Below are 27,863 nucleotides of genomic sequence, written 5' to 3' on the forward strand. Positions count from 1 at the left end.
TATCAGTTGAAGCAGTTATGCTAGTGAAAAAACACTACTGTAATAATATACTGATCCAAACTCTCTCAATCACTCAAATACATGAAGATGTCCATATTTTCTTATTTTAAACCTTTCATGAATTAACTTTGTTTTCCTTGGGTAGTTTTTAATAGAAAATAAACTGTGTTTTTTGTTAGTGGAGTGTTGGGGGCACGCTGGGTCCTGCTGGGCTCTAGGGACGGGAGAGGGAGGGTGCATTGGGCTTGCTGGTGACTAAGACCTAACAGTCCTGTGGACTCACATGGAAGTTTACTGGGACACACATGGCCCCATAGGATATACCTCCTCAATCAGAACCTTCAAAATCTGCAATGTGCAGCACACACCCATTTCTTTCCTTCAAAGGGCTATGCAGGTACGCAGTATGCAGGGCTATGGTATGTCTGCTGTGAGCGGAAAAGCAGCCTCTCCAAGCAACCTGAGTTGAAGAAAAATGGGTCATGAAAGGAACGATTACAACAAACTCTGAAATCTATGAAAACCACGTTTAATGACTGCACTCCTAACTCGCTGGAGGTCAATGCCGACTCAGCCAAACTACAGGACAGGGTGGAACTGCTCCTGTGAGTTTCTGAGATTGAAACTGTGAGAGGGAGTAGAAAGGTCCATCTCTCTCCCCAAGAGTGGCTGGTGGTTTGGAATTACTGACCTTGGGGTTAAGCAGCCCTACCTGTGGCTCCTGATGAACACACACACACACACACACACACACACACACACACCTGTGGCTCCTGATGAACAACACACACACACACAAAGTTTATCTTTGTTTACTTATTAAAATAAACTCTTACTTATTTTTATTATGTCGGTTCTGAAAACTTATAAACATTTATTGCTATGTAATAAAAACTTGAAATTGTGAGGGAAAAAACTTATTTTCAAGATCAAATAAATTCCTTCCTACCCAAACATTACTTTTCCACTACATATAATTATTTAAAATATTCAAGCTAAACACTCAAATGTCTCTTTAGAACTAAAAGTTTAGGCTATTTATTAATGGGAGACATTTAATTACATCCTTTAAAGATGTTTATTAGTATGCAATGATGTTAATAAGATGTTTCTTAGTGTAGCATTGTTAACTGCAGTCACATGTGAAGACATCCCTTCATTATTTGGGTGGTGTGTAAAAGAGGAAAGGTATGTTACACCTGGTGGGCAATAGTTTATTGTTAACCAATGGTTAAGCACTCAGTTGCTAACCAACGGGTTGGTGGTTTAAAATGACCAGCGATTCCATGGGAGAAAAGCCATAAAGAAGAGTCAGGAAACCCTGCCAAAGCCACTGCCTTCTGGTGGACTCTGCGACTCGGAGACCCTGTTGTTTCAGAGACTGCATGCAGACCTTCACAGGAGCAGAAAGCTCCGTTTTTCTCCCTCAGGGGGGCTGGTTTGAACACCAGAGCTATTTAGGAAATCTACTGAGACGTTCATATGGGGTGGCTATGAGCTGTAATTGACGTGACAACACACTACAACATCGAGGAAACTCATAAGTGCCCAGGAACAAAGGCCTAATGATATTCTTCTGGAAAAAAAATGTTTAAAAATCGCTCATTGAAAACCCCGTAGAACACAGTTCTAGTCTAGGACACATGAAATCACCATGAGTATACTTCATGGCAAATAGTGGGGAGGAATAAAGCAGATGAAGTTCTCTGCTACACCAACCTTCCCTCAATCTCTTCCAGAATTCTGCTTACACTAGTATTAAATGTGTTGTTTCTTTACAAAACATTTATAGAACAAAAAAGAACAGCTGCTGATGTTTCTTATGTACAATCATGTTCTTCTGATTTGGAGAGGCAGAGTTATCATAAAACATTCCAGTTTAATTAGCCAAGTGTTGCTTTCGGCGCCGAGGGCACTCCTTGGTTGTGTGGTGCCTGGGGCCTCACAAGCTCACAAGAGACCCTCAGCACATATTGGTCCCTATTCACCTGAAGCAGAAGAGGAAGACAACAGGAATAAAAAGAGGGCGTTGGAAACTTCCAACAACTGCCTCCTTTGCCACCAGAGAGCAAAAGAAACTGGTTGGTGCCCAGCTCCCATTACCAGATATTTTGCTCACAGATTCTACAAATGAATCATAACAATGGGGAAAGGAGAACTCGGGGAGTGAACTGTGAATTCTCATGGAATCTAGACTTTCTAGAGTGATAGAGGGCGGATAAACCCCTAAAGTAGTGCCTTGAGATAATCTTTACACCCTAAACCAGAATGATCCCCTGAAATCTTCTTCAATAGTTTAGCAGGAAATTCAAAGGTTAGATAAGAAACTGAGGAGGCAATCAGTTTATGTTAATTTTGGAGGAACAACCTGGAAAAACGGCAGCACAGCTTGAAGAATGTCATCAGTGTAACCAAATTGTGTGTACAAACTGGTGTATATTTTTAACAGAAATAAACTTAAAAATTGAAAAACAAAAACACCCTAGCATTAAAAAAAAAAGTTCTTCCAGTCTTCCATTGCTCTCTGCTTTAAAATATCTTTGTATCTGTATAGATAATCCTAACTCAGAGGCCAGGCTCAGATTCAAGACACCATAGCTCTCACCTCTTATGCAGGCTTAGTGTACGCTCTGCCACCTGCTACAATCCTAACAGCTTGCCTTTTTCCATCAGGCACACTCCCACTTAGCTTTCCAACCGGACTCACTGGGAGGCCATCTCAAAAAACCGCCCCCACATCTATTCTCTCATTTGGAATGCCACCAAGCTTTCCAGAGCATTATGTGTATCTTTCCATGCAAGATCCAGAGAATGGGTAATATTTTGTTCATCTTTATATTCTTCAATACTTCCCATGAGCTGTGCTGTCAAATGAATCTGGGTTCAAACCTCAGTTGTCTTTTAAAAAATGAACAATAAAAAACCCCACAAGGCTAAAATACCATCCTTCTCATACACAAAAACAAGAAAAAAATAGATACTAGTAAATCTTAGATCTGCTACTTATATCATGTGCTCTCATTAAAGCTCATTACTCTAGCTCCAATTCCCCTATAAAAATGAAGATAATACTATCAACTTACCTCACAGGTGTATTGTAGGGATTAAGTGAAAATACTGTTGTAATTAGTAAAAGAAATATATAGCTGTAATGAGTAAAATATTCTGCATACACAATATAATAGCTAATTTCCTTTCTTCTGTTTGCTGTGTCAAAACAGAAGAAAACCCAAAGATTTACTAGAACTACTCTTTTTCATGCCCCTGTTCCATCTAAGCAGCACGGAAGATAATTAATTTCTCAGACTTTACCCAGGGCAACGAGCGTCTTTCCTCCCACCTAAGCAAACTTCAAGAAGCCCCAGCAATGTAGTAGGTCATTCATGGGGTTGCTAACTGCTAAGTAAGCAGTTCAAATTCACTAGTCACTCCTCAGGAGAAAGATGAGGCTTTCTACTCCCATAAACATAAAGCTTCAGAAACCCAAATGGGTAGTTCTACCTATTTACAGGGTCCTCATTGGAATTAACTCAATGGCTGTGGCTGGTTGGTAAACAGATGTCTAAGTTGGATCAATCCAGGTTGAATTCTGATTCAGACAGGTTTTTTGACTCTAAGTGACAGAAAAGTTCATCATCTTATTCAATGGTAATGTATTCCCTCTAAACCTAGGTAGTATGTTTAAGAATACCCCAAATCCTTGACTATATGAAGCTCAAGTTTACAATAACTAACGTGTTCACTGTATTATACGTTTATGATGCTTCAATTAATTTACTGTTTTTCATAAACAATGTTACATAATGTAACACATTTCTAAAAATCCATCATCTATGAATACTATCCTAGATCTATATACTTAAACTATACAAGGTTTCAAGGAAAAACAAAACAGAACACCAATTTTATTTCACCAAGACTCCTAAAACAAAGAGGAAATAAAAATTACTTAGAAGATGAGTAGGTATGTTTGTGATGCTGAATAACTGTATTTGTATATCTAATATATACCAGTACCTAAGTGCAATAGTGAATTATTTAATATGGTTCTTTTGGCCTAGCTTTTGTTATTCCCACCAAAGGACTTTCACTTTCATGATGGGTCTGGGTAGAAGAAGGAAAGATACTGACAGGATTGTATATCAGCTGAGAGTGATGGTTAACTGAGTTAATTGTGATTGCCATCTCAAAAAGGGGTGTGTGTGAAGAAGGACAGAGAGGAATCTCATTATCAGCAAGAGAGAAGAGTCAAGAGTGGAGTGAGTGTGGTAGTTAATCTGTTGTCAATTTGAGAGGATTATGAGTGAATGGGTGGAGTTTAGTCTGTCAATCATTGTACAGTCAATGAGACCTGTGTGGACATGGCCTTCCCCTGAGGATTCTGGGAATTCTTGTATTTTCTCCTTGGAGGCGGGAGACTCTCTACTGACAAAACTCATTCTGTGAGACATCCCTGAGAAGCTACATGGACCAACCCTGATGCAGCCCTGGGAGCTATAGAAGTCACGTGGAGTCCCCTGCCAGCACTGAGATGGTTACACTGCCACTGGTTCCACAAGACTTCCCACCCACTGGCCTGTGATCTTCCTGCACTCAGCGTCATTGCATGCGTTTTGTGAGTCTGAAGAGGACCTTATAAATTGGACCTTATCAGACATATGGGCTAATATCGGACTTATGGGCTTGATCTAGGATGTTTTCTCAATATTCACTTGCTCTTGCATATGTAAAGCTCTCTTACACATTTGTTTCTCTAGTCAACCCAGACTAACACGTTGAACATATTCTTTAAACTTGAGATCCTTGCACATTGAACTTTCTTTTTGAAAGCAGACAGCTGTGATACCCAAGGAGCAACCAAGGAGTGGCAAAAGAGCAGAAGCCAGAGATTGAGAAAGAGCTGTGGACTTCCTAGCTCACAGAGCAAGTAAAGCTGAGCGCTTATGGGCAGGTGAATGACTTGTGGAATAGGATGCCTCTGGGCACTTCATTTGGGGAGCTGAGGTTGCTGACATAGAGCTGGAACTGAGTATTTTCAGATTGAGAATAGATAACTAATTATAGTGGAATAGTCTGCCCTACGGGCATTTATCAGCAGCTCCAAAAGAGCTTTGTAACGTAACAGGAACAGGACAGAGGTCAAGCCAAGAGGCTGAGGGCCAGAGTTCTGCCTGTAGGCATGGCAGAGAAGAAATTGTCCTGGCTGGACAACTGTATCCTAAGCATTTGTCATATATATTGTAACCTGTTAACTTCCTTAATAAAGCTCATAATGTTGAGACTCTCGGTGAGCTGTGTGTGGCCATTACAATGAATTACCAAACCCGTCTGAAAGTAGAGTGTGCTGTGGAAGGAACCCTAGGTATCAGAGTAGAGTAACAAGGGACAGAAGGTGAAGGCATATCCGCTGGTATCAGCCTTGGGAGCCAGAGGAGGTCAGATGTGTCCCCCATGCTGTTTTTGGCCCTAAGGTAGGCACATTTTATATAGTATCTCAATCGTCACAATAACCTTCAGAAGCAGATATTATGATGCTCATTTTACAAATACAAACTGATGGTCAAACACAGAAAATAACCTGGTCACAATTCAAGCACGCACCAACATCAAACCCCATGCTTTCTTCTTCCTATCACACTGGCTTTTTGGAAGTACCAGAGATTGTGAAGCTAATCTAAATGAAATTAGATAATAATAATAATAATAAATTGCCTTCTATCAAATTGCATAAAATTCCAATACCAAGAATCTATCATTAACTCAACCTGATCAGAAAAAACTCAAACTCACTGCTATCAAAACAATTCCAACTCACAGCGACAACTGATCAGAGAAGGTAATTTACTCAAGAGCCAGTCAGAATATTTATAAATTGTTAACCTTGATAATATAGATTAAGTAGAGTTAAGAGAATGTGAACATAAAAGTTCTGCATAGTTTCTTCTAACTACTTACTGAGTTATATTCAAAGCTGTAAAGATGATTTCTAGCTGTACGAATGCTAAGAAAATGAGAAGACACTGTCCATATATGTTGACAGTTAAATGTTATTTCTAATACTAAAGCTCCACCTTCTAACTTTGGAGCTCTTTGACACCTATCATCTCACCATGTCTCTCTGATGAGGAACTTGGAACAGGCATTATCATTCTTATTTTATACATAAGGAACAGAAGCAAGTTCAAACCAAGCTATCTGCCTAAGGTTATAAAGCTAGTCCTTGCTGCTTAGATCATTTAAAAAAACAAACCACCGACTCACTGTCATTGAGTCAATTCCAACTCAAAGTGTTGAGAAGACCTCACCCAACGTGTGTGTCGGGGTGGTGGGGGTGTTACGGTGGTGAGCCAACGAGTCGATGCCGACTCACAGCAATCCTATAGGGCAGGGTAGAACAGCTCCTGTGGGTTTCCACAATTCTAAATCTTTATGGGAGTAGAAAGCCTCACCTTTCTCCTGAGGAGTAGCTAGTGGTTTGGAACGGTTGACCTTGCAGTTAGCAGCCCAATGCATAACCACTAGGCAACCCAGGGGTCATGGTTAGATCATAGGCCCTGGCTTTCTTTAATGATTCTCTAAAAGGTTAAGATTTAATGAAAGTACCATACTTAGGGGGTGAAATTATACTTTTGTGTTATTTTTCAAATGACACGGGCATACTAATGTAAGTGGTGCTTTGGTTAGTAAATGAATGTGCACAGCGGCTGGTGGCTTCAGTTAGCAGCCCAATGCATAACCACTATGATACCAGCAGCTGCTCAGCAGGAGAGAGAGCAGGCGTTCTACTCTTGTGCAGATGTGCAGTTTCAGAAACCCAGAGGAGCAGTTCTACTCTGCCCTACAGCATCACCATGAGTCAAAGTCAACTTAATGTAGTGAGTCTGAATTTTGATTTCTCATGATCACAGATGAAAAATTTCTCGAAATGCTAGCCAATAAAATCCAACACATAAAAAAAAAAATACATCACGACCAAGTGTATGTAATTCATGCCAATATGCAAGAATGGTTCATCACTGGAAACACAATCGATGTAAAAAAATAAACAAAACGTGTAACATTACATATTAAAAAAAAAAAACACAATGTAATTTATAATCTACCATATAAAGAAAACGAACATGATCATATCAGTTGATCAAGAGAATGAACTTGACAAAATCCAACATCCATTCCCGATAAAAATACTTAACAAATATTAACAGAAAGAGGTTCCTCAACATATACACAGAACCCCAGGGGCAACACTGCTCTCAAATGAGAGAAATTGAAAGCATTCCCCTTGTGAACAAGAACTAGACAAGGAATCACGATTCCTATGTAATATTGTGCTGATAGTCTTAGCCTGAGCTATTAGACCAAAAAAGGAAATTAAAGACATCCAAGTTAGCGAAGAAGTAAAATTCCCATATTCACAATTATGACCCAATACATAAAGAAAATTCCAAGATCATAGAAATAAAATTAATGGAGCTTATTGAAAGATTTAGCAAAATAACAAGGTACAAGATCAACAAACATCAGTTGGATTATTTTATGCTAACAAAAAGAGCTCTGAAAAAGAACCCAGGAAAACAATACAGTACAAAAAAGCAACCCAAAAGATGAAACAGTTAAGAATAAATCTAACCAGGTAAACAAGATTTGCACCGAAACTACAAAGCACTACTAAAAGAAAGAAGAGATCTATCTTCACGAATGGAAAGACATAACATTATGAAAATGCCAAGACACCCAAAGTAATCTACAGTTGTAATTCTGATCCCAATTCCACTGTCATTCAGTAAAACGGAACATCAACTTTGTACGGGGGGGGGGGAAGACAACCCTGGATAAGCAAAGCACTACTAAACATCAACAAAGTAGGAGACCTCTCACTTCCCAATCTCAAAACTTACTACACAGCCAAGGTCATCAGGGCAGCTCAGCACTGATACAATAGATAAATGGAACAAAACTGAGAACTCAGAGGGAAATCCATCAACAAACAGAAAACTGATCTTTGACAAAGTTGTAAAACAAGAGTCTCTCTTTAACAGATAGTGCTGGCAAAACTGGATTTCCACTGGAAATAGGACGTATATCTCATACCACATGCAAAAATTAACTCAAGATGGATCATAGACCTCAATATAAAATCCAGTATTGAGATCATCAATGAAAAAATATAGGCAAAGATAAGTGCCCCCAAACCTGACATAAATACATTATCAAAAATAATGAAAAACACAAAAAGAAGACAAACTAGATGACTAGGCCCTCCTATAAATGAAATACTTGTGTAGATGAAAACATTTCACCAACAGAATAAAAGGACAGCCACAGACTAGGAAAACATTTTCGCACATGCTATGGTCTCACAAGGGATTAAACGTTAATATTTAAAGGAAACTTCAATAAAATACAAATCAGCTCACTGGCACCGAGTCAATTCTGATTCATAGCAACCCTTAATCCAAGTAAAAACGGGCATAGCACATGAGAGGGCACTTACTCAAGGAAGAGATTCAGGTGGTCAAGAAATATGATAGTTACATAACCTGGTGTCCATTTGAGGATTAAGAGTGTAGGGGTAGTCTGGCCTGTCAATCATGATATAGCCAATGAGGCCTCTGTGTGGGCATGGCCTCTACCTGATGACTCTGTATTTCCTCCTTGGAGGCGGGAGACTCTCTCTCTCTCTCTGCTCACTCCCTGGGAGACATTGCAACTGAAGACACATGGACCTACACTAGTGCCCCAAGCCACCCACTGCCCTGTGGTCTTCCTGAATTTGGCATCATTGCATGTGCTTTGTGAGTCTGAAGAGGGCTTTAGAGATTGGTATCTGACATATGGCTAGTATCAGACTTAAGGACTTGATCTGGACTGGGCTGGGATGTTTTCTCAATATTCAGTTGCTCTTTATATAAAGCTCCTTCCTTCCCTCCTTCCTTCCTTCCCTCCCTCCCTCCCTTTTAAAGCTCTTATACACACGAGTGTCTAAATTAGTCTACCAAGACTAACACATGACACTCAACATCACTAGCTATTTGAGAGATGCCATGAGATTTCATCTCACCTAAACTTATGTTTTTGCTATTATTAGCAAAGTTAAAACACAAAACCAAACAAACAGCTGCTGGCAAAGGTTTCAGAGATACTGGATCTTCAGATACGACTGACGGGGATGGTAATTGGGGCACAAGACTGGGGAAAGCAGTAGGGCCCTTCCTCAGAAAGGCAGGAATGGAAATACAGTATGGCCCAGCAATCCTCCTCTGCTTGGCATACATCCTAGAGAAATTAGTCACAACACTCACAGTTAGATGCACATCCAGATTCATCACAGCACTATTCACAATCACAAAATGAGGATGCAACCTAAATGGCCACTGGGGGACAGATGGATAAACAAATTTTGGCACACACATACAGAATACTACGTGAAATTACAGAATAAAAATGAATCTGCAAACCATCTCACAATATGGATGGACCTGAAGGACATCACACTGAGTAAAAGTGGTCAAATATAAGAAGTCAGATATTGTATGAGACCACTATTGAAATGCATTTGCAAACCAAAATAAACAATCCTTTCTTTGACGATTACTAGGGGTGGGGGGCAAAGGGAAATAGGGGAAGTCACAGGCCAGAGGCTACACAAGCAACAACACGGGTGAAGGAAAAAGCAATACACACCAAGAGGGCAGTTAGAAAAAAATTATGGAGGCAGGGGAAAACATTGGGTGGTTTGCGAAAGCGGAAGCCAACAGAGGCAAAGCCCCTTGTATACATATTCCAGCAGGAGTGGAATCTATGAGCAGATGCTTACACACACAGGCTGAACAGGTGGGCGCAGGCGAGTGGGCATATACTCAGTTTGATGCAGGATATCTGTATCTGTAGACTTATCTTGGCTGCAAAGATATCCATGAATGCGGTAGAGTATACAGGGGATAAAGTTATGCAAATGTCTTAGCCATACCAAACAAATGTGAGGAAACGAGTCACTGGCCTGAAGGACAGGGCCACAGTCTTAGGCAACACCAGCTAATTGACCTAACAGTTCAGACATAATGCTCTATATCTTAATTTGATGCATTGTGATAGGGATCTTGTAAACTTGTAAGGAGCATACTAACGTGCAATTATTGGTCTCTTGCTTCCCAGAGGAAAGGAGTGACGAAAATAAAAATACCACAAAAACAATTAGTCCAATGGACTAAGACCACACAGACCTCAGTTTATACAACCCTGAGACAAGAACTACATGGTGTCTGACTACCACTACCAACTGCTCTGACAGGATCACCTTAGAACAGTGGTTCTCAACCTTCCTAATGCCACGACCCTCTGATATAACTCCTCGTGTTGTGGTAACCCCCAACCACAAAATTATTTTCATTGCTACTTCATAACTGTAATTTTGCTACAGTTATGAATCGTCATGTAAATCTGATATGCAGGATGTATTTTCATTGTTACAAATTGAACATAATTAAAGCATGGTGATGAAGATAAATAAATAATTAAAGCATGGTGATGAATCACAAAAACAAAATGTAGTTATATATTGTGAAGTATTTATTTCTAATTACAAATAAATGAAATTTTGTCTTAAAAAGCATGGTGTAGCCTGGGTAACAGTCTTCAAGCCGTGTGTGGGCATAGCTGCATGTGGGCAGACCCAGCTGGAGACGGACAGAGGAGCAAGGACGGAGCCATGTTTCGGTTCCTACAACCATCGGATATGTGTTTTCCGATGGTCTTAGGTTGAGACCCACAGGTTGAGAACTGCTGCCTTAGAAGGTCTTGGTGGTGTTGTCAGGTAAATGCTGGACTGCTAACTACAAAAGTTAGGGTTTCAAAACTACCAGTTGCCCTTGGGAGAAAGATAGGCTAGGCTATTTGCTCCTGTAAAGATTTACAGCCATAGAAACCCTAAATATAGGGTCATTAAAAATAAAAATCGACACCGTGGCAATGGTTTTTGTTTTGTTTTGTTTTGTTAGGGGGAGGGGGGTTGTTTAGATGGTCCCGAATAAAGTGAGAGAAAAAAGTGGGGCTGAACTCAAAATCATAGGAGAAACCAGGCTTATTTTATTGGTTAGATAGAAACAGAAGCAACCCTCAAGAACATAACCCTTATACTTCAGGTCTAGAGCTGAAGTCATCTCCTTATTACAAGAACAAGCATTTAAGAGCAAAGGCTGCGTTTACTGAAGAACAAAGTTCAGAGGGTTAGGAAAGGAGGAGTAGAAACAGGAAGCACAAGAAGGAAGAAAGATAAGCAATGGTACACAGGGGATTGCAGTAGATGAGTTGATTCAGAATGCCTATAAATTGTCAAATAAAACCTACGGTTTGCTCTGTAAACCTTCCCCCCACTCACACAAAGTTTAAAATATACTTGTATTTCTTTTTCTAGCAATGAGAAATCTGAAGGGGGCAATTAGAGAAACAATTCCATTTACAACAGCAGCTATGAGATTAAAATACCAGAACTAAATCTAACTGGGGATGTGACAGATACATACAATGAAAACTATAAAACATTGCTGAAAGGAGATTAAAGAACACTAAAATAAATAGATGTTCCATGTTCAAGGATTGGAAGACAGCATTGTTAAGATGTTTACTATCCAAATTGATCAACGGATTCAATATAATGCCAAATTTATGAAAACAGAAAAATAATCAATTTTATATGGAATGGCAAGAGGCCTTAAATAGCCAAAATGATGTTGAAAGGAAAGAACAATATAGCCCAACTCATACTCCCTGACTTTAAAACACACTGCACAGCAACAGTAATCAATACAACCTGGTACTGATAGAACTGTAAGTACATAAACCACTGGAAATATGGTTCAAAGTCCAAAAATAAACCCATACATCTATGGTTAACTGACTTTTGAAAGGGGTGTTAACTCCATGTGATAAAGAAGAATCTCCTCAATAAATAGTGCTGGGGAAAATGGGATTATTTCCACATGCAAAAAAATGAACCAGGATCCTTGCCTCATGCTCGCTGCCAGAGTTGATGCCAATTCCCAATGATCCTGTAGGACAGGGCAGAACTAGCCCTGTGGATCTAGGAGCAGGAAACCCTTTCTCATGTGGAGCAGCTGGTGGTTTAGAAGTGCTGACTGTGGATTGCAACCCACTCTGCCCCCAAAATACACAAAACAAATTCCAACTGAACAAGAGGACAAACAAGGGCAACACTGTCAGGCTTAGCATTCAATAGATGATCTACTGTACAAAAACATAAACAGCAAAAGGGGCCTTATACAATTAAAAACTTGTCAAAAGACATTTTAAAAAGTAAAAACACAAGCTACCAACTGGGAGAATAGAGGGGGTACACCCTCCCTGGGCTACCCACCCCTAAGGAAGCATCCAGAAACTCGCTGAGTTAGTGCACCTTGTCGTTGCCTGGAAAGGTTCTCTCTGGTCACAATGATTTTTTTTGTAAAAGCAATTTCGTAGTTTCACTCAAACCTTGTTTTTTGTAATGGTTGATTTAAGAGAACAGCGTGTGCCTGTGAAATTTTGTTTCCTGCTTAAAAAAAATGCTACAGAAACTGTTGTGATGTTGAACACAGCTTACAAGGACAGTGCTGTGGGGAAAACACAAGTGTACAAATTGTTTTCTTGTTTCAAAAAAGGTGAAATGTCGACTGATGACAAACCTCGTTCTGGATGCCCCATCAACTTTCCAAACGGACGAAAATGTCGACAAAATTTGTGCACTTGTGCTAGAGGACCGAAGACAATGGATCATTGAAGAGAGGGGTAAGTTATCTGGACTATCTTGGAGCTTGGTTCAGAGAATCTAACGGAATATTTGGGAATGAGAAGAGTCGCTGTGAAATTCGTACCACAGGTTCTGACTGACAGAAAAAATGTGGAGTGGAAACATGCTGTGCTTTTGAAACGACAGCTCAGAAGCAACCCAGACTTCCCCCAAGGTCATTCATTACTGCTGTCCAGACACGGCTCTACTCTTACAACCCTGAAATCAACCATCAGTCAAGCCAGTGGAAGATGCCACTGTCACGTCACCCAAAAAAAGCTCATCAAGTGAAGTCAAAGATCAAGATGGTGCTTTTTTCATCTTCTTTGATGTGAGGGGGATAGTGTATTTGGAGTTTGTTCCATCAGGTCAGACTGTTAATCAAGCTTTCTATTTAGAGGTTCTGAAAAGATTGGGTAACAGTTTGTGACCAAATTGGCCTGATCTGGGGCAGACGGGGGACTGGTTTTGTCATCACGACAATGCACCTGCTCACACAGCCATCTCTGTGTGCCAGTTTTTGCAAAAATAAGCATGCCTTTCTTGCCCCATGCACCTTACTTACCTGACCTTGCGTCCTAAGAATTCTTTGTTTTCTTGAATGCAGAGGGACCCGAAAGGGCAGTGATTTGAAAATGCAGAAGAGGTGAAGAAAAAACAAACAAACAAGAGAGGTGCTATCAGCCATTCAAACATGAGTTTGAAAAAGGTTTCCAAGAATGGAATCGCAGATTTGACAAATGCATTAAGTGTAATGGAGAGTACTTTGAAGGTGATGAGGCTGTTTTGTAAAAAAAATTAAATACATAGCTTTGGGGGGGAAATTCCGGTATTTTTGGGGTACTCCTTCTATCTTCAGAAACCATATATCCATCAAGATCCAATAATAATATATAAGACAAATAACCCAAGGCTAAAATGTGCAAAGGACTTGAGTAGGCACTTCACTAGAGGACATTCAAATGGCCACTAAGCACATGAAGATGCAAACAATGCAAACAGTGAGTTACCGTTTCTTTTCTTGAGTTACCATCCCACTCTCAAATTGACTAAGACTTAAAAACAAAGAGAATAATACTGTTTATGAGATTGGGAGGAATTGGAATCCTTATCCATTTGCTGGAGGGAACTCAAGGTGGGTAAGCCCTTCTGGGAAATAGTCTGGTGGGTCCTCAAAACCTAAAACTGCTATAAAAAGTTTCTGCCATTGAGTCAGTTCCGACTCAAGGCAACCCGACAGGACAGAGTAGAACTCCCCTGTGGGTTTCCCTTGCACACTGCTGAGCTTGCAGTTAGCAGTCGCAAGTGTAATCCACTCTGCCATCCAGCAAATCCACTCCTAGGTACTTAACCCAACAAAGCAGACTCTCAGACAGAAACATAATTCTCCAATGTTCATGGCAGCACTATTCAGAATAGCCCAAAAGCAAAAAGAATCTAAATGTCCATTAAAAGAGGACTGAATACTAAACTATAGTAGTGAAGATTATACAACTCTTCTTAATATGATTGTGCTATTGAATTGTATATGTGAACTATATGCCAATGAAACTATTTAAATTAAGGGTTAAGTGGATAAACAAATTGGGATACACACATACAATGGAATAGTTATCCAGCGAGAGAAATAAAATCTGGATACATACTACAATATAAACGGAGCTTGAAGACACTACAGTAAGCAAAATATGCCCATTATATCAAGGCAAATATCATATAACCTCACATACATAAAGACAAGAAATGACAAATATATAGCGATCAAGGCTTTTTACTGGTTGCCAGGGTCAAGAAGGAGGGGTGAAAATGGGGTCAATGATAATGGAAAAATGGTTTTAAGGAAAAGGCTGCACAATCAGTTGCTGGAATTGCTGTAGGTTGTACACCTGTGAAAATTTGAATGGCAAAAACTGTGACAGGTGCAGTTTCCCAAAGTGGACAATACTGTCCCCCTGGGAGGTGCTAGAATGATCCAAGGGAGTTAAAATAGCAGATACCTACACTTTATTCCGACTTAGGAGCTATCATACAAAATATTTCAATTGCCAGGGCACTGAGGAATTTTTTTCTGAAAAAGGAGTGATAGGTCAAATTAATTATGATTTACAATACACACACACACAAAACCGCCACCAAAAAACCGAAAACAGTAGCTCCTGAAGGTACAACCAAACCCTTCATGGGGTTTGGTGCCTTGGTTGAGATAGGGCAGTGATATCATGGAACATCTCAATTAATTAGCCGAATGAGCTTCTGTTCCATCTCCTAGTTCACTGTGTGGTTCCCAGGGTTCTAAAAACTTACAAGCATCTTACAAGCATAGCATTTGGTCTCTCATCACCTGGAGTAACTAACAGCGGAAGAGTGGGAATAGGAGGACATGGAACATGTGGCTAACGTCTTCCTTTGCTGTGAGGCCAGAAGAACTAGATATAGCCACTTACCATTACTAAACATTCTGTTCAAAGATTCTATAGAAAACCGCTGATCAAATTAAAAAAAAAAAAGGGCGGGGTGGGGGGGAGTGCGTCAGAGAGGAATCAGAACAGAATATCAAATAACTACGGCTCTAGAGTTCTTGGAGCCATGCTGTGAGGTACTGTGGAATTGCTTCTGACTGATAGCAACCCTGTGTATATCAGAACAAAACACTGCCCAATCCTCACAATTGTACTTATGTCATGTGGGGTGGATTAACCCTTGAAGCCCCCACCCAGAAATAATCTTTAAACTATAAACCAAAAGTATCCAAGTCATCTTAAAATCAAACAGTAGCTTAACTGTCTGGTTTTGGGCGTTACACTTTCATGAACTCCCTATACAGGGTCAAATTAGCAACAGCAACTCTAAAGATTTGGTAGGAAAGAGGGGCCAGGAAGTTTATGTTAATGAAGGATAACCCAGACAAGGAGGGGAAATGGTTGCAGAACTCAAAGATTAAGAGTGCCACTAAACTGTACATGTTGAAACTGTTGAATTGGTCCATGTTTTGCTGGGCATTTTCTCAACAACAAAAAAATAAGCTTAGAGAAATAATCACAAGTTCAACTCGATTTTTACCTCATTTGAGCCTCAGTAAGCAAAATAGAAACCAGCAGGATAAACACTAATAGTTACGCCAGGGAGGGACATCACGTTTTTAATGAAGATTCACTTTTAGGCCCCTAAATGATCAGGGACCTGTGAAGTACACTTGAAATAAGTTAGTTTACTTTCAACACTCACTTCTATTTTTACTACTATGATCTGAGATATAATAAAGTCAATTTACTTGCCACCCTTTGGTTTCTATCAACCGACCTCAACGCTATTTGTGCAGAGGAAGAGAAGCCCATCCCTTAAAAGTAGTATGCCAAGACCAAGGACATGAGACAACTTCTGCAAAGAACTAGTATCTTCCACCCAAGATCCCAAAGTAGCTAGTGTTTAGTGTGTCATTTACAAACAACAATCTACAGATCAGAGTTTGTTTTTCAAACTTGATTAAACAATTTCAAGCTTAACTGCCCCATCTAAGCAGTCTAGTCCTTAGAGGCCATAGCAACAAGATAACTCACCAACTGGCAGGTGTCTTAGGTTCTATGAATAATGAGTGTCTGCCTGGAGGAGATCAAGTGTATGTGCCCCAACAGGCGACCCCATCCTGCTTGGCTAAGAGAAGAGAGGCTAAAAAACCTGGTCAGTAATACAGCATTTGTTTTATAATAATAATTACCAGATTTTGCTTTGAAGACATATAATTCATGCAGACTTTAAAACATCTTTTGTACATCTTTTATATACTAATTCCTACTTACCAGAAAAGTACTAAAGAATAAGATCTAAGAGGATAAATCCAATTTTATGACCCCCCTCCCCCAAATTAAGAACAACTGAAAGTGAGACGTATTATATGGAGTTCTTTCAACCCATTGCTTCAAGAAATGAAGTCAGAGTCATGAGAAAAATAAATCCATATTTAAACCCTCCTATTATGTTTAATGACTTGATGTCAGTTTCCATTCAAGTGAAATTTTATAGTTCACATCTGAGTCTGGGTTCCTTATGTGAAAGCTGACACCATGTCACAGTTAATAAGATACGGGTTTATAAATATGGAATTTCAAAGAAACTTACCCTTTCCCTTTGTGCAGCTCTGACTTCCAACCCAGTTTCTATAGAAACAGGAGGGCAAGTGCCAATGCCAGAAGTCTGCCAATTAGAACTCATCTTTTAGGTGCAGAATAATAAAGCCAGATCCCAAAGTCGGCTATAGGTTTTTTGATTGTCAGTAGTTCCTAAAAAGAGACCCAGGAGGAAAAAAGATGTTTAACCAATTACGAACTTTAAAATGCTGCCTTACACTTGGCTATTAGAAAATAAAGTAGTAGAGGGGAGCTCCAATACCGTTTTATTTTTTCCACTTGTTTGTTTTTGTTTTTAATGTATCTGGGCTTCAGATACCTCTAAACTTTAAGGGACAGCAAACAAAAGAAAATGTGTTTGAAGGTTCAAAATGCCTTGAAGGCACTTCATTGAAGAGAAAACTTCAGTGTATCACAGAAATGGGGAAAACTTTGGTAGTTAAGTCTCCACGAAATAGTAAAAAACAAAACATCTCATTTATCAGGAGAAATCTAGAAATCTCAAGTGAACTTTAGGAAAATTTTCTAGAGAAATTAACAATCCTGTGCTTGAGAGTCCCTTGAAATCAGATATACCAATTCACATGTAACTGTGGGATATGAAAAACATCTGGCTGCAACTTTTCATTCTATCTCAATATATTGCTTGGTGAATGTATTTAATCTTTTCTCTTAATACTGTCCTTACACCACATTTAAATTATTCTTGTGTTTAAACTGCAACACTTCAATTACAGCATCCTCTGAACATTTATACTGGACCTTTCCCTTTAATACATATTCATCTTAATTTTTATCTTACTTGGTGCAGTGTACTTTTAAAAATGATCCTTCCCACTTATCTGAAACATCTAGAATCGTGGCTTCATGGACCAGAGGGCCAGGGGACGAGAAATTATTGCCTGAGGAGTACTGAGTTTCTATTCGAGGTGTCAAAAATTATTGGGAGAGGCTGGTGGAGATTGTACACCATGGTCAATGCAATTACTGTCACTGAAGTTTACAAGCAACAATGATTCAAATGGCAAAATTCTGTTGTACTTTACATCACAAAAAGTTAAAGTTTATTTATTTATTTATTTTAAAGTGGTTTGTTTTTTTTTTAACATCCTAAAAAATTCTATTCCTTACTCAGTGCTATCAAATTTTATTAGAAGCAGGAAACTATTAGCAAACACTTGTCTCAAATACCCTCACCTGCAGCTATTAAAAAGAACAAACCACTGCGCTCTTGATCTCACAATCAAGAGGATGACTTAGAATAAAATGAGAAGAGAAAAAAAGAACATAAGTGGAACAGAAACCAACCCCAATCAACCAACCAGGAAGGCCAGGGCAGTAACCGCCTCCTCCTTTCTGCCTTGGACAGACCTCTGGTTAATTTCCAGTTCACCTTAAGCTCACTACTTAACAACTTTTTGTTCCAACTTTTGGTAAAGTTCTTTAGAGGAAATGTCAGTCAGTGCCTGATACACAAAGCCGTATGCCCAAAGTACATCTCTATCTGCCAATTTCTACCACACAAGATAATCTAGAGTATCGTTTCTCAAACTTTAAAATGTCCATAAAAATCATGTAAGAGCTCGTTAAAAATGTAGATTCCATTTAGTGGGCCTGGGGTGCGGCCCTGAAGCGCTGCGTTTCTACCTAGTGTCCAAGTGATGCTACTGCTGCTGGTCTGCAGACTACACTCGGAATAGGACGGATTCTCAGACTAAGAATAGACCCAAATATAGGAGCCTGACCCATGTTAACCATTAAAGCCTCGGATACTAACCAACAAGTCAGTAGTTAAAACCTGCCAGCCACTTCAAGGGAGAAAGATGCAGTTTCAAACATTTTTTTTATTTTCAAACAATCCTGTAGAAGTCAACTGTGGGTCTATTTATAAGAGTATATGCAGTAGTTCTCAACCCTGGCTGCACATTAGAATCACCCGAGCCAGTTAAAAACAAACAAACAAACAAAATGAAAAAAGTGATCTAAGACTTATCAGTGAGAAACCCACTTGATGTAGACCAGTTAAAACCAGTCTCTCAGAGGGTCCAGATAGTCACAATACAAAGTTCCTCCAGCATCCTCTATCAGATAAGGTTCTTATATCCATATATACATATACACACATATATATAATTATACATATCTTTAAAAACTTTTACAACTTAACAACAAAAAGACAAATAGCTTGGTCAAAAAATAAGGAAATGATGTAAACAGACATTTCACCAGAGAGGACATTCAAACTGTCAACGAGCACATGAAAAGGTCCGCAATGTTATCAGGCATTAGAGATGCAAACCCGAACCGTCAGGCGCTACCATCTCATCCCTATAGAATGGCACTGATCAAAACCAAACAAACAAACCAGGGGAGATGTTGGGGAGTCTGTGGAGAGACAAACCCTCATCCGTTGCTGGTGGGGACATAAAATGACACAGCTGCAGTGGGAAAGCTTGGTACTTCCTCAAAATGAACATAGAACTAACTACGTGACCCCAACAATTCCAATGCCCAGAAGACAGGAAGGCAAGAACACACACTGAGACCTACATATACCCATGTCCACTATGACACTCTTCATGATAACAACAAAAATATATCCATCAACAGCTGAAATAAAATGTGGCTTATCCACACAATAAAATACTACAGTGCCATAAAAGAAATGCATATTCAAAATACATATGCCACTACACGATGCAGCCTAAAATATTGTGCCAAGTTAAGTGAGAGCAAATATTGTATGATGTTGCTAAACTAAAATATAGAAATAAAAATTAAAGTTACCAGGGGTGGGAAGAGAGTGTTTTCTGCTTAGGGGGCATTGAGTTTATTAATGGTGGCGGAATTATTTGGAAAAGGATAGCGAGAATGGTTGCATACTTTGAATAATATAATCAACGTCACTGCAGGGCAAAATATGGCAAAATAACAATTTATAAATTATCAAGGGCTCATGAGGGAGGGGGGTATAGGGAGGGAGGGGGAAAATGAAGACCTAATGCCGGGGGCTTAAGTGGAGAGGAAAAGTTTTGAGACTCATGAGGGCAATGAATGTGCAAATGCACTTTACACAATTGATGTGTGTATGGATTGTGATGAGTTGTATGAGCCCCTAATAAAATGATTTTTAAAAAAATCAATGTCACTGAATTACACTTGTAGAAATTATTGATATGATTGATGTATGCTTTGTTGTTTATTTTCACCACCAAAAAATGTTCCTCAGGGGATTTTAATGTGTGCTAGGGCTGAGGTCTTTGCTATAAAACACAAATATTCTAATTAAGGAGTTTAATTTACTGAAGCAGTTCTACAGGTAAAGCAAGTGCGCGCACACACATACACACACAGTCTTGGTGGTGTAGGGGTTATGCATGGGACAGACTGCTAACAAGGTCAGCAGTTCAAAACCACTAGATGCTCTATAGGAGAGAGAAGAGACTTGCTACTCCCATAAATATTAAGTCTTGGAAACTTGGGAGTTTCTACTCTGTCCTATAGGGTCACTGTGACTTAGAATTGACTCAGTGGCAGTAAATATATCAGATGCTTGACAGCTGGATAAAATACTGATAATAAATTTGCATATGCTGAAATGTGAACTAATGTTCTATGAAACATCAATCTTCCCATTAGGCCTTAAAATACACATGTGTATAGCCAACTCTAAGTATTACTGTTGTCTATACTGTTGTCTATAATGTTGTCTGGATATAACATGTAGTAAATAGCATTCCTGTTCATAAAAAAATTTCATTAAGGCCTTTTTCTGTTGGTCCCTTGGGGTCAGAAAATAATTCAGCATTTAAAACTACAAGTTATGAAATAGTTATGGTTAATGTGTACGTAAAACTTCAAGGTGGCCAACAATTATAAGCCATAAAGAAAAATGATTATGACATTAAAATAAAACACAGCTATCTAAAATAAGAGCATATTCATGTCTTAAGATAATCTGAAGTACTATATTCATTGTCATTGAAAAAAAATTATACACCATAATCATGTGAGGTAGTGAATTTTTTTCCAGTCAAATCTTAATCAAATCATATCATACCCCTGCCTAAAAACTCCAATGACTTCACATTGCCATTAGAATATAAAAATAAAATCCAAACCCTTCATCCTTGGCCAAAAGGCCTTGACATTTACTGCCTCCCTTCCTAGACAAAATCCAGCTCATGGAAAAAAGCCAGATCTGCTTTCTTCTGGTGGCACAGTGGTTTAGCATTCACTTGCCAACCAAAAAGTTGGTGGTTCAAACCCCCTAGCCACTCCAAGGAAGAAAGATGTGTGCTGACTTCCAAGATTTACAGCCTCAGAAACCTTACGGGACAGTGCTAATCGGGTGCTACAGGGTTACTTTCAGTCAGAATCAATTCAAAGGCACTGGAGTTTGGTTTTATATAAACAGCATATATAATCAACACTAAATATCTGAAAAATTAACAAGCTACACTAATGGAAGACAAACACAATATAAAACATTCAAAATAAGGAATCTTTAAACCATTACAAATCAAAGACACACTCTATTTTCTACCTTAATTCTAGTAGTAAATTAATAAAGAGTAACAGCAAGGTGACAATCCATTAACCAAAAACAATTCACAGGTGGATATACACATGAACGTACTTTCGATTTCAAGGTAGACTGAAGTTACAGCATTTTTAGACTAGCATTTGGAACTCAGGGATACTTAAATTAATACCTAACTATGTCTTGGCAATCGATCTGCTTCCAAAAATTAGCCAATGAAAACCCTATGGATTACAACTAAACACTGTCCATCTCATTTGCTTCAGACACATACAATCAGGAGTGATGAATCACTAGAGGAGATCATTTGGTGATGTGGACAGCCAAGTGGAGGGAGACCTTCAGTGAGTTGGATTAGTATTAATCGTCACCCATGTTGAAGTCAAACATGCTCGTAACTTTGAGGATGACTCGGGACGGAGCAACATTTGGTTCGTAAGGTCGCCATGAGTCAAAATCAACTAACAGTAAGCAATGCAATTATTCCTCAGCCAAACTACAATTTTTTTCTGGTATCCCTTTAGCACATTGGCTCTTCCTCACAAACTGTCACAAAGCAAAATTAAGTATTGAGCTGGACTGAGTTCCTTGGAGAAATTAGATGAGACGACCCTTGAGGCAAATATAAAGGTGATCAATTCCACAGCACTGTGGGCTATAATTTTCCTCATCTGCTGCAGTAGCCTTGAATTTATCTTCTGGAAGCAACTCCCCTCAGTTCCAGAGACAAAGCACTCTTCTGGCTCTACTTTTCCATGCCTCAAGTATGACATTACCCTAGTTCACACCTCAGTACTCTACTATCAGCCAAAGTTACCCAACATGTAGTCTACTGCCCACAAAGTCGATCAGGTTTACCTGGGAGCTTTACAAGAACAAAGATTCATGGGTCTTGTGGTTCTAACCAACCCCAAAAGATCTGAGGATGAAGTCTTTTCTCAACACTAGTTCTCAAATACTACCAAATGCTTGAAGCCCACTGTCCAGACCGGTCTTAAGTTTGCATCTTTAATGCCATGCCATTCTCCAGGAAAAATGTCGGAAGAGTCCTAGTTGTGATCAAGATCAGGTTAGATCCCTGGCTGTCACAGACTAGCAGTCTGATTATGGCGCATGGTGAGTCTTAAATGAGACAATGTGTGTACAGTACTTGGAAGGCAGATTGGCCTAGAGTACTCAATAAATGACTATCAATAATTCCACCCTCTAAATCAATATACCTCAAACTGATCATCACCACCTCCCACCACACACAAACTACTTGCCCTCCAGGATTCCCTATTGTTTGTGTTGGCTCAACTGTTTAATGGTTTCCCAGGCTTCATTCTGCACCATCTACAAACTTGTCATCTACTTTCATGCTTCTCTGCTTGACAGGTCAATCCCAAACTCCTTCCACTATTCCATGCCTGTCTCCACCTCAAAACCAAAAACCTAACTCCCTGCCATTGCGCCGATGCCAACTCATGGAGACCCTATAGGACAGGGTGGAACTCCCTGTGACTTTACGAGACTGGAAGCGTTTATGGGAGTTGAAAGCCCCAGCTTTCTTCAGAGCTGATGGTGGTTTCAAACTGCCTACCTTAAGGATCGCAACCCACCAACGCATAGCTACTATGCCACCAGAGCTCCTTGTTTCTACATAGCATATGCTTTTGTAAAGCCTATTCAACTATTACACGTGAAGTCATCAGTTCATATAGACATTATCATTCCTAGTAATTCATTAGACATTCATCAATGGCCAAAATCTCACTTATAGCTGTCCTAATCTGTTAACTCTTTTCCTGGTATTTATCAGGTTATACATAGACTAAAAAAAAAAAAAAAAAAAGCTGCTGAAAGGGGTAGAGACACTTTCTTCTACATGCTTGGCACCTTAGTTCCTAACATACAGTCAACACCAAAATGACTGTAGAGAAACTAAGCTGAAAGGTGACTATCACGGCCATTCTGGTTGAAGCATGTGAAAGATTTTTACTTCAAAGTTAAATCTCTCCGCTTGGTTGATAAGACCAGTGTTGTTGAGATTTGAAGACACTCAAACTCAAATTCAGTAAACTCATCCACTCAGAATTTAAAGCTAGGTAATAATACAAGTGATTAGGTAAAAGGATAATCCAAAAAACAAAATAAAGCTCAAGGAAGGGGGGCCAGAGAATTGGTGCTCACAATGGAGGTCAGATGCCATAATCAGAATGCTAAAAGAAAAATATAGATGCTACAAAAACCACAATCATGGAACACACTGTCTCAGACAAACCACTTGTAAACGTTACACGATGGAATTTACAAAAATGGCAATTCATAAGATGTAAATTATTTCAGAGTCAGGATAACCACTATTTTCACTGATAACACACAGCCATGTTTTAAAAAATGAGCATATGTCAATCAAAATGTACTTAGTCTTAGAACGATCTCCTTTATAGTGCAGCCCTAAATTTGGATCCTATTCAAACATACCTGGAGGTCACAGAAATACTTCAAAAGGTCAGTTGCCAACTTATAAAATCAATTCTGGGTCTAACACTCTACCTCAAGTAATACTTTTTGCTCTTCTGTAGCTGATAAGATTCTAGATACAAATAAACAAATGCCCTGCTTTTAATAGGTTTGTTTGTTTGTTTTTTTTGGGGGGGGGGCGCGGGCGGGGTTGGCTCTTAATTGAGATGAAGCACAAGATCTTAAAACTGTGTAGGAAGTATCACATGAGATTCCTCCCATTATTAAAGTATGTTTGTTAATTAGAGAAGCTACTTATCTGGCTTTCAGATTAGACTAGTATGAAAAATTGAATACAGCGAAAAATGCATTTCACCAACAATATAAGATGCTAAAAGAAATGTGAACTAGCAGTTAGTAAAGTTTTAATTCCAGCAACTTTCTAAACAGGTCCATTTTAAGAAATTATAAATGGGACACTGAGAATAAAAAAAATATGCTACTTTGAATTTCCACTTTTTACTATATTAAAGTATGGATACATAAGCTGTCCCAGTAAACAACCTGGCGGTGCAATCAAACCTGTGGAACAAGTAGGCACTGCAGTTAAAATTTCGCTAAAATAGAAAAATTCTTATCTAGTCAAAATGTTTAGACACTAGCACAGTTGCACTTGGGATAAGCTGACAAAGCCTCACAACTGATTAATGTTAAGGGTGACTGAGAACTCAGCTGGCTGGGAGGATTAAATGGACAATGAAAATGATAAAAGTAGACAAAAGCCAGATTTTTCTCAACACTGCCCGTTCACTTCCCTAAAGCTGCAGTAAATGTGACAACAATAATTTCTTTGTGGGACAAGGAGGCTAGCCATTTTGGCTAAAAGTATGTACAAATCCTAATCTCATGGTGTACCAAAGTATAATTTTACTGAATATTACAAAGAAAACGTAATTTATTCTTAACTTGAAGGTTTATAAATCTGTTTTCAATGTGCAATGTTTTATACCAGCCAAGTCCTCCTTACCATTAAATAAGAATTAACAGGGAAGGCTAAGGTTAATGGTAAATGAAAAATTCAAAGGTTATCAAGAATCTATAACCATTATTATGCTTTGACCTTCAGAATAAAATCATTTAAAAAATAATAAAAATACCAAATAGAACCAAAGTTCTGGCCCAAAATTTCATAAACATGACACTTTAGTGAAGGAAAGCAGCCAGAGAAACATACCCAAAATATTAAAAGCCCTCAACCCTATTAATTACAATGCATTTTTGACCTCTAAAAACCCTCTTACCTGTTTACAAGAGTTTACACAGCTGTTTGCCACTGGAACACCACCTTGCAGAGTTTAACCGTGGCATCCTTTGTTGATAATCACCTGTTGCCTAGCCATCATCATCCTGCATGGAGATAGACAGCACTAGGGCTCTTCCATCCGAGGTACAATTCAAAACAAGCCCAACAAGCCTGCATTTCAAGGTGGTCTTCGTCTGCAACTACGTTTAAAACTGGCAAACAACAACAATGGTGTCTGAAGCCAATGGTGCAGCAGCATTGCTGGTTTCCTCTTGAACTCCAGCGTTGTCACTGAGCACCGAAGTCTCCTGCTGCCAGCAGGGGAGTTGTTCTCCTGTACTGGGAACAGGCTTCCAAAGCTCAGGAGCCCGAGTACAGGATAATGCAGGAACTAAAGGCAAATACTTTTTCCTCCTTAAGGACGCCTCCATTTTTTCCTCACAATCTGTACTACCAACCGAAGTGACCGGGCCTGAGTGTGCGTTCGTACCTAGGAAACCGTCACGGTGCATGCGCATCCAAGGCATGTGGAACCACAGGTCAAATAAGGCACAGATACCAAGTAACGGTTCTAATTACAAACGCTAGCTCTCAGGAACTCTTCATCCATTCAGAACTAAACCCATCACTGCATAAGTGGTGAGAAGCCCCTGGAGACGGAGGAGCTCCTCAGTGTGTCAGGAAAGGCTTTATTAACACCATCATTAACATTTAAAAAGCAAACGGAGCATTTCTCTTTCTTTTTGGCAATTTGGTTCAAATGTTAAGTGCAAGATAAAGCAATTTCACACTTTTCTTCAAATTAAAAATGAAACTAAGGCCAAACGTGATGGGTGAACAAAATAAATCAAAACTTAAATTTCGGCAACTCCGGCTCTTCAAACCAGCAAAGCCCCCGACTTGTGCACTGTGGTGAGGCTTAGGGTGCTTGCCCCGGCTTCTTGCATGCCAGCAAACAGCACCGTTTCCTCATCGAGTTGAGGACCGAGAAGCAAACAATCCCCTTCACCGCAAACAAAGGGGGTCCCAGTAACACTAGTGATCCTCCAGAATTGACACACCGTGATAGTCAAAGTGAAATTGATGGTCGCCCTGCTTCTTGCTCAAGACACACAAGATCTGAGCAGCAGCAAGTACCCCCTCAGCTGCAAACAAAGGGGTCAAAGGTTTGCCGTGAATTCACTTCCAGGCAGAAAAACATTTTCCTCAAAAGAAACAATTTATTTAGAATAAAACAAAAGCAGCTCAACTGTGAGCGCATGTTTGAGTGACAGCTACTTTTAAGCTGTGTGAGCCATAAAAAGGGTTTTTCTTTACTTTTCCAGAAATCTTGTGTACACAGCACAAAGCAAAGAGGTCATTTTTTTTCCACTTAAAACACCGGCATTGGCATCACAATAGCAGATACACAACTTTAAGCTGCCATTTTAGTAAAATGCACAAATACTAAACAGATTAGCTGTCTTCCATCAAGAGGCCCATGTAAACTCCACATAAGCCACAACTTCTCTTCAAAAAGGTCCATTAGAGCTTTGAATTCCATATCTTCATCCGCTGTTCACCAGTTTTGCTTGCAGGGGGAAAAAAAGGTTATTCAGTACAAATGCTCACAATATTAAAATATATATATATATATATTTTTTTTTTTCCCCCTATGCCATTATAGAGTAACGTAACATTAATAAGACCTTCCTGGATAGTCCACCTTTACTTTAAAGAGCACCAATAACACCCACTGGCACAAACTTTGAAATGAATTTACTGTATGAAGAGACACATAACAAGTACAACAGGGAGTTTTTTTTAAATGACTCCGATTAATGAGGATTATAGGACTGAAAACATCTTTTATACTTAACTAAGTAAAATATTTCCAAAACAAAAAGATCCAGAAAGGAATGAGTTTATAATATTCAATTGGTTTTATCAATGTGGCCCAAATATAATCTTGTAAAACTGAAAAGGTGGATTCCAGTCAAGCCTTTATTCCCTCTACTTTAATTCTATAATTCACATGGAGCAATAAAGATTACCCCATCCTCATAAAGAGGAGCAAAATAAAAAGCCGTGTAAGATTCCACCTTCAATGGTGTTACCAAAGACACAGTATCTGTTACTTTCTTTTAAGAAAAACACACAATTGTAAGATAGCCAAAGAACACTTCAGGACTCTTACTTTGCAACTCCATTTAAATCATACATATTTTCATTAAGCTTAGTAGTTCACTGTGGTTACCTTGAATTTTCTCCCTTTAAGGAGAATACTAGCGGGGTAAGTGCCACTTGTCTGCTTGCTCTCATATCTACGATCTCTTATCTCAAAACCAAACACTGTGGCCAAGACAGGGAAAAAATGACAAGTCTTGCCTAAAAATTAATTTTTCACATAAAAGGTCAGTCACGAAGGCCTCCTCTCAAGAGATCTCCTACTACTGTAGGTGAATGGTTCCTAAATGGACCCAAACTACAGTGCAAGCTAGCTGTCCTTGCATAAGCGCTTTTGCTGCCTTAAGAAAGTGGACGTAAAATTATCAACACTGTCAATGAAAATCTGCTCATAGGAAGTCTTAAACCTAACCAATGTCTAACTGACAGAAACAACCAAACACCGGATTTTGAACTGCCGCGTGCAGTCTTCGAAGGGCCTGCCAGAATGTATTACTT

The 27,863-nt window shown here is 39.2% G+C and overlaps 1 protein-coding gene across 2 annotated transcripts in view; it reads right to left on the minus strand.

Annotated features, from left to right (window-relative positions):
- Positions 1-27,863, minus strand: part of RBM15 (RNA binding motif protein 15) — a 51,040-nt gene that overhangs the window by 17,324 nt on the left and 5,853 nt on the right. For both annotated transcript variants that reach the window (XM_045291835.1, XM_004699202.2), the window contains exons 2-3: positions 25,198-26,769; positions 16,901-17,061 (exon numbers count right to left, since the gene is read on the minus strand). In XM_045291835.1, coding sequence (XP_045147770.1) covers positions 26,747-26,769 — 23 coding nt within the window. In that variant the 3' untranslated portion in view covers positions 16,901-17,061; positions 25,198-26,746. The remainder of the gene's footprint in view (positions 1-16,900; positions 17,062-25,197; positions 26,770-27,863) is intronic.

This window comes from Echinops telfairi, unplaced genomic scaffold (genome assembly GCF_000313985.2).
Source record: "Echinops telfairi isolate 266 unplaced genomic scaffold, ASM31398v2 ScPeMD7_443;HRSCAF=831, whole genome shotgun sequence".
NCBI lineage: Eukaryota > Metazoa > Chordata > Mammalia > Afrosoricida > Tenrecidae > Echinops > Echinops telfairi.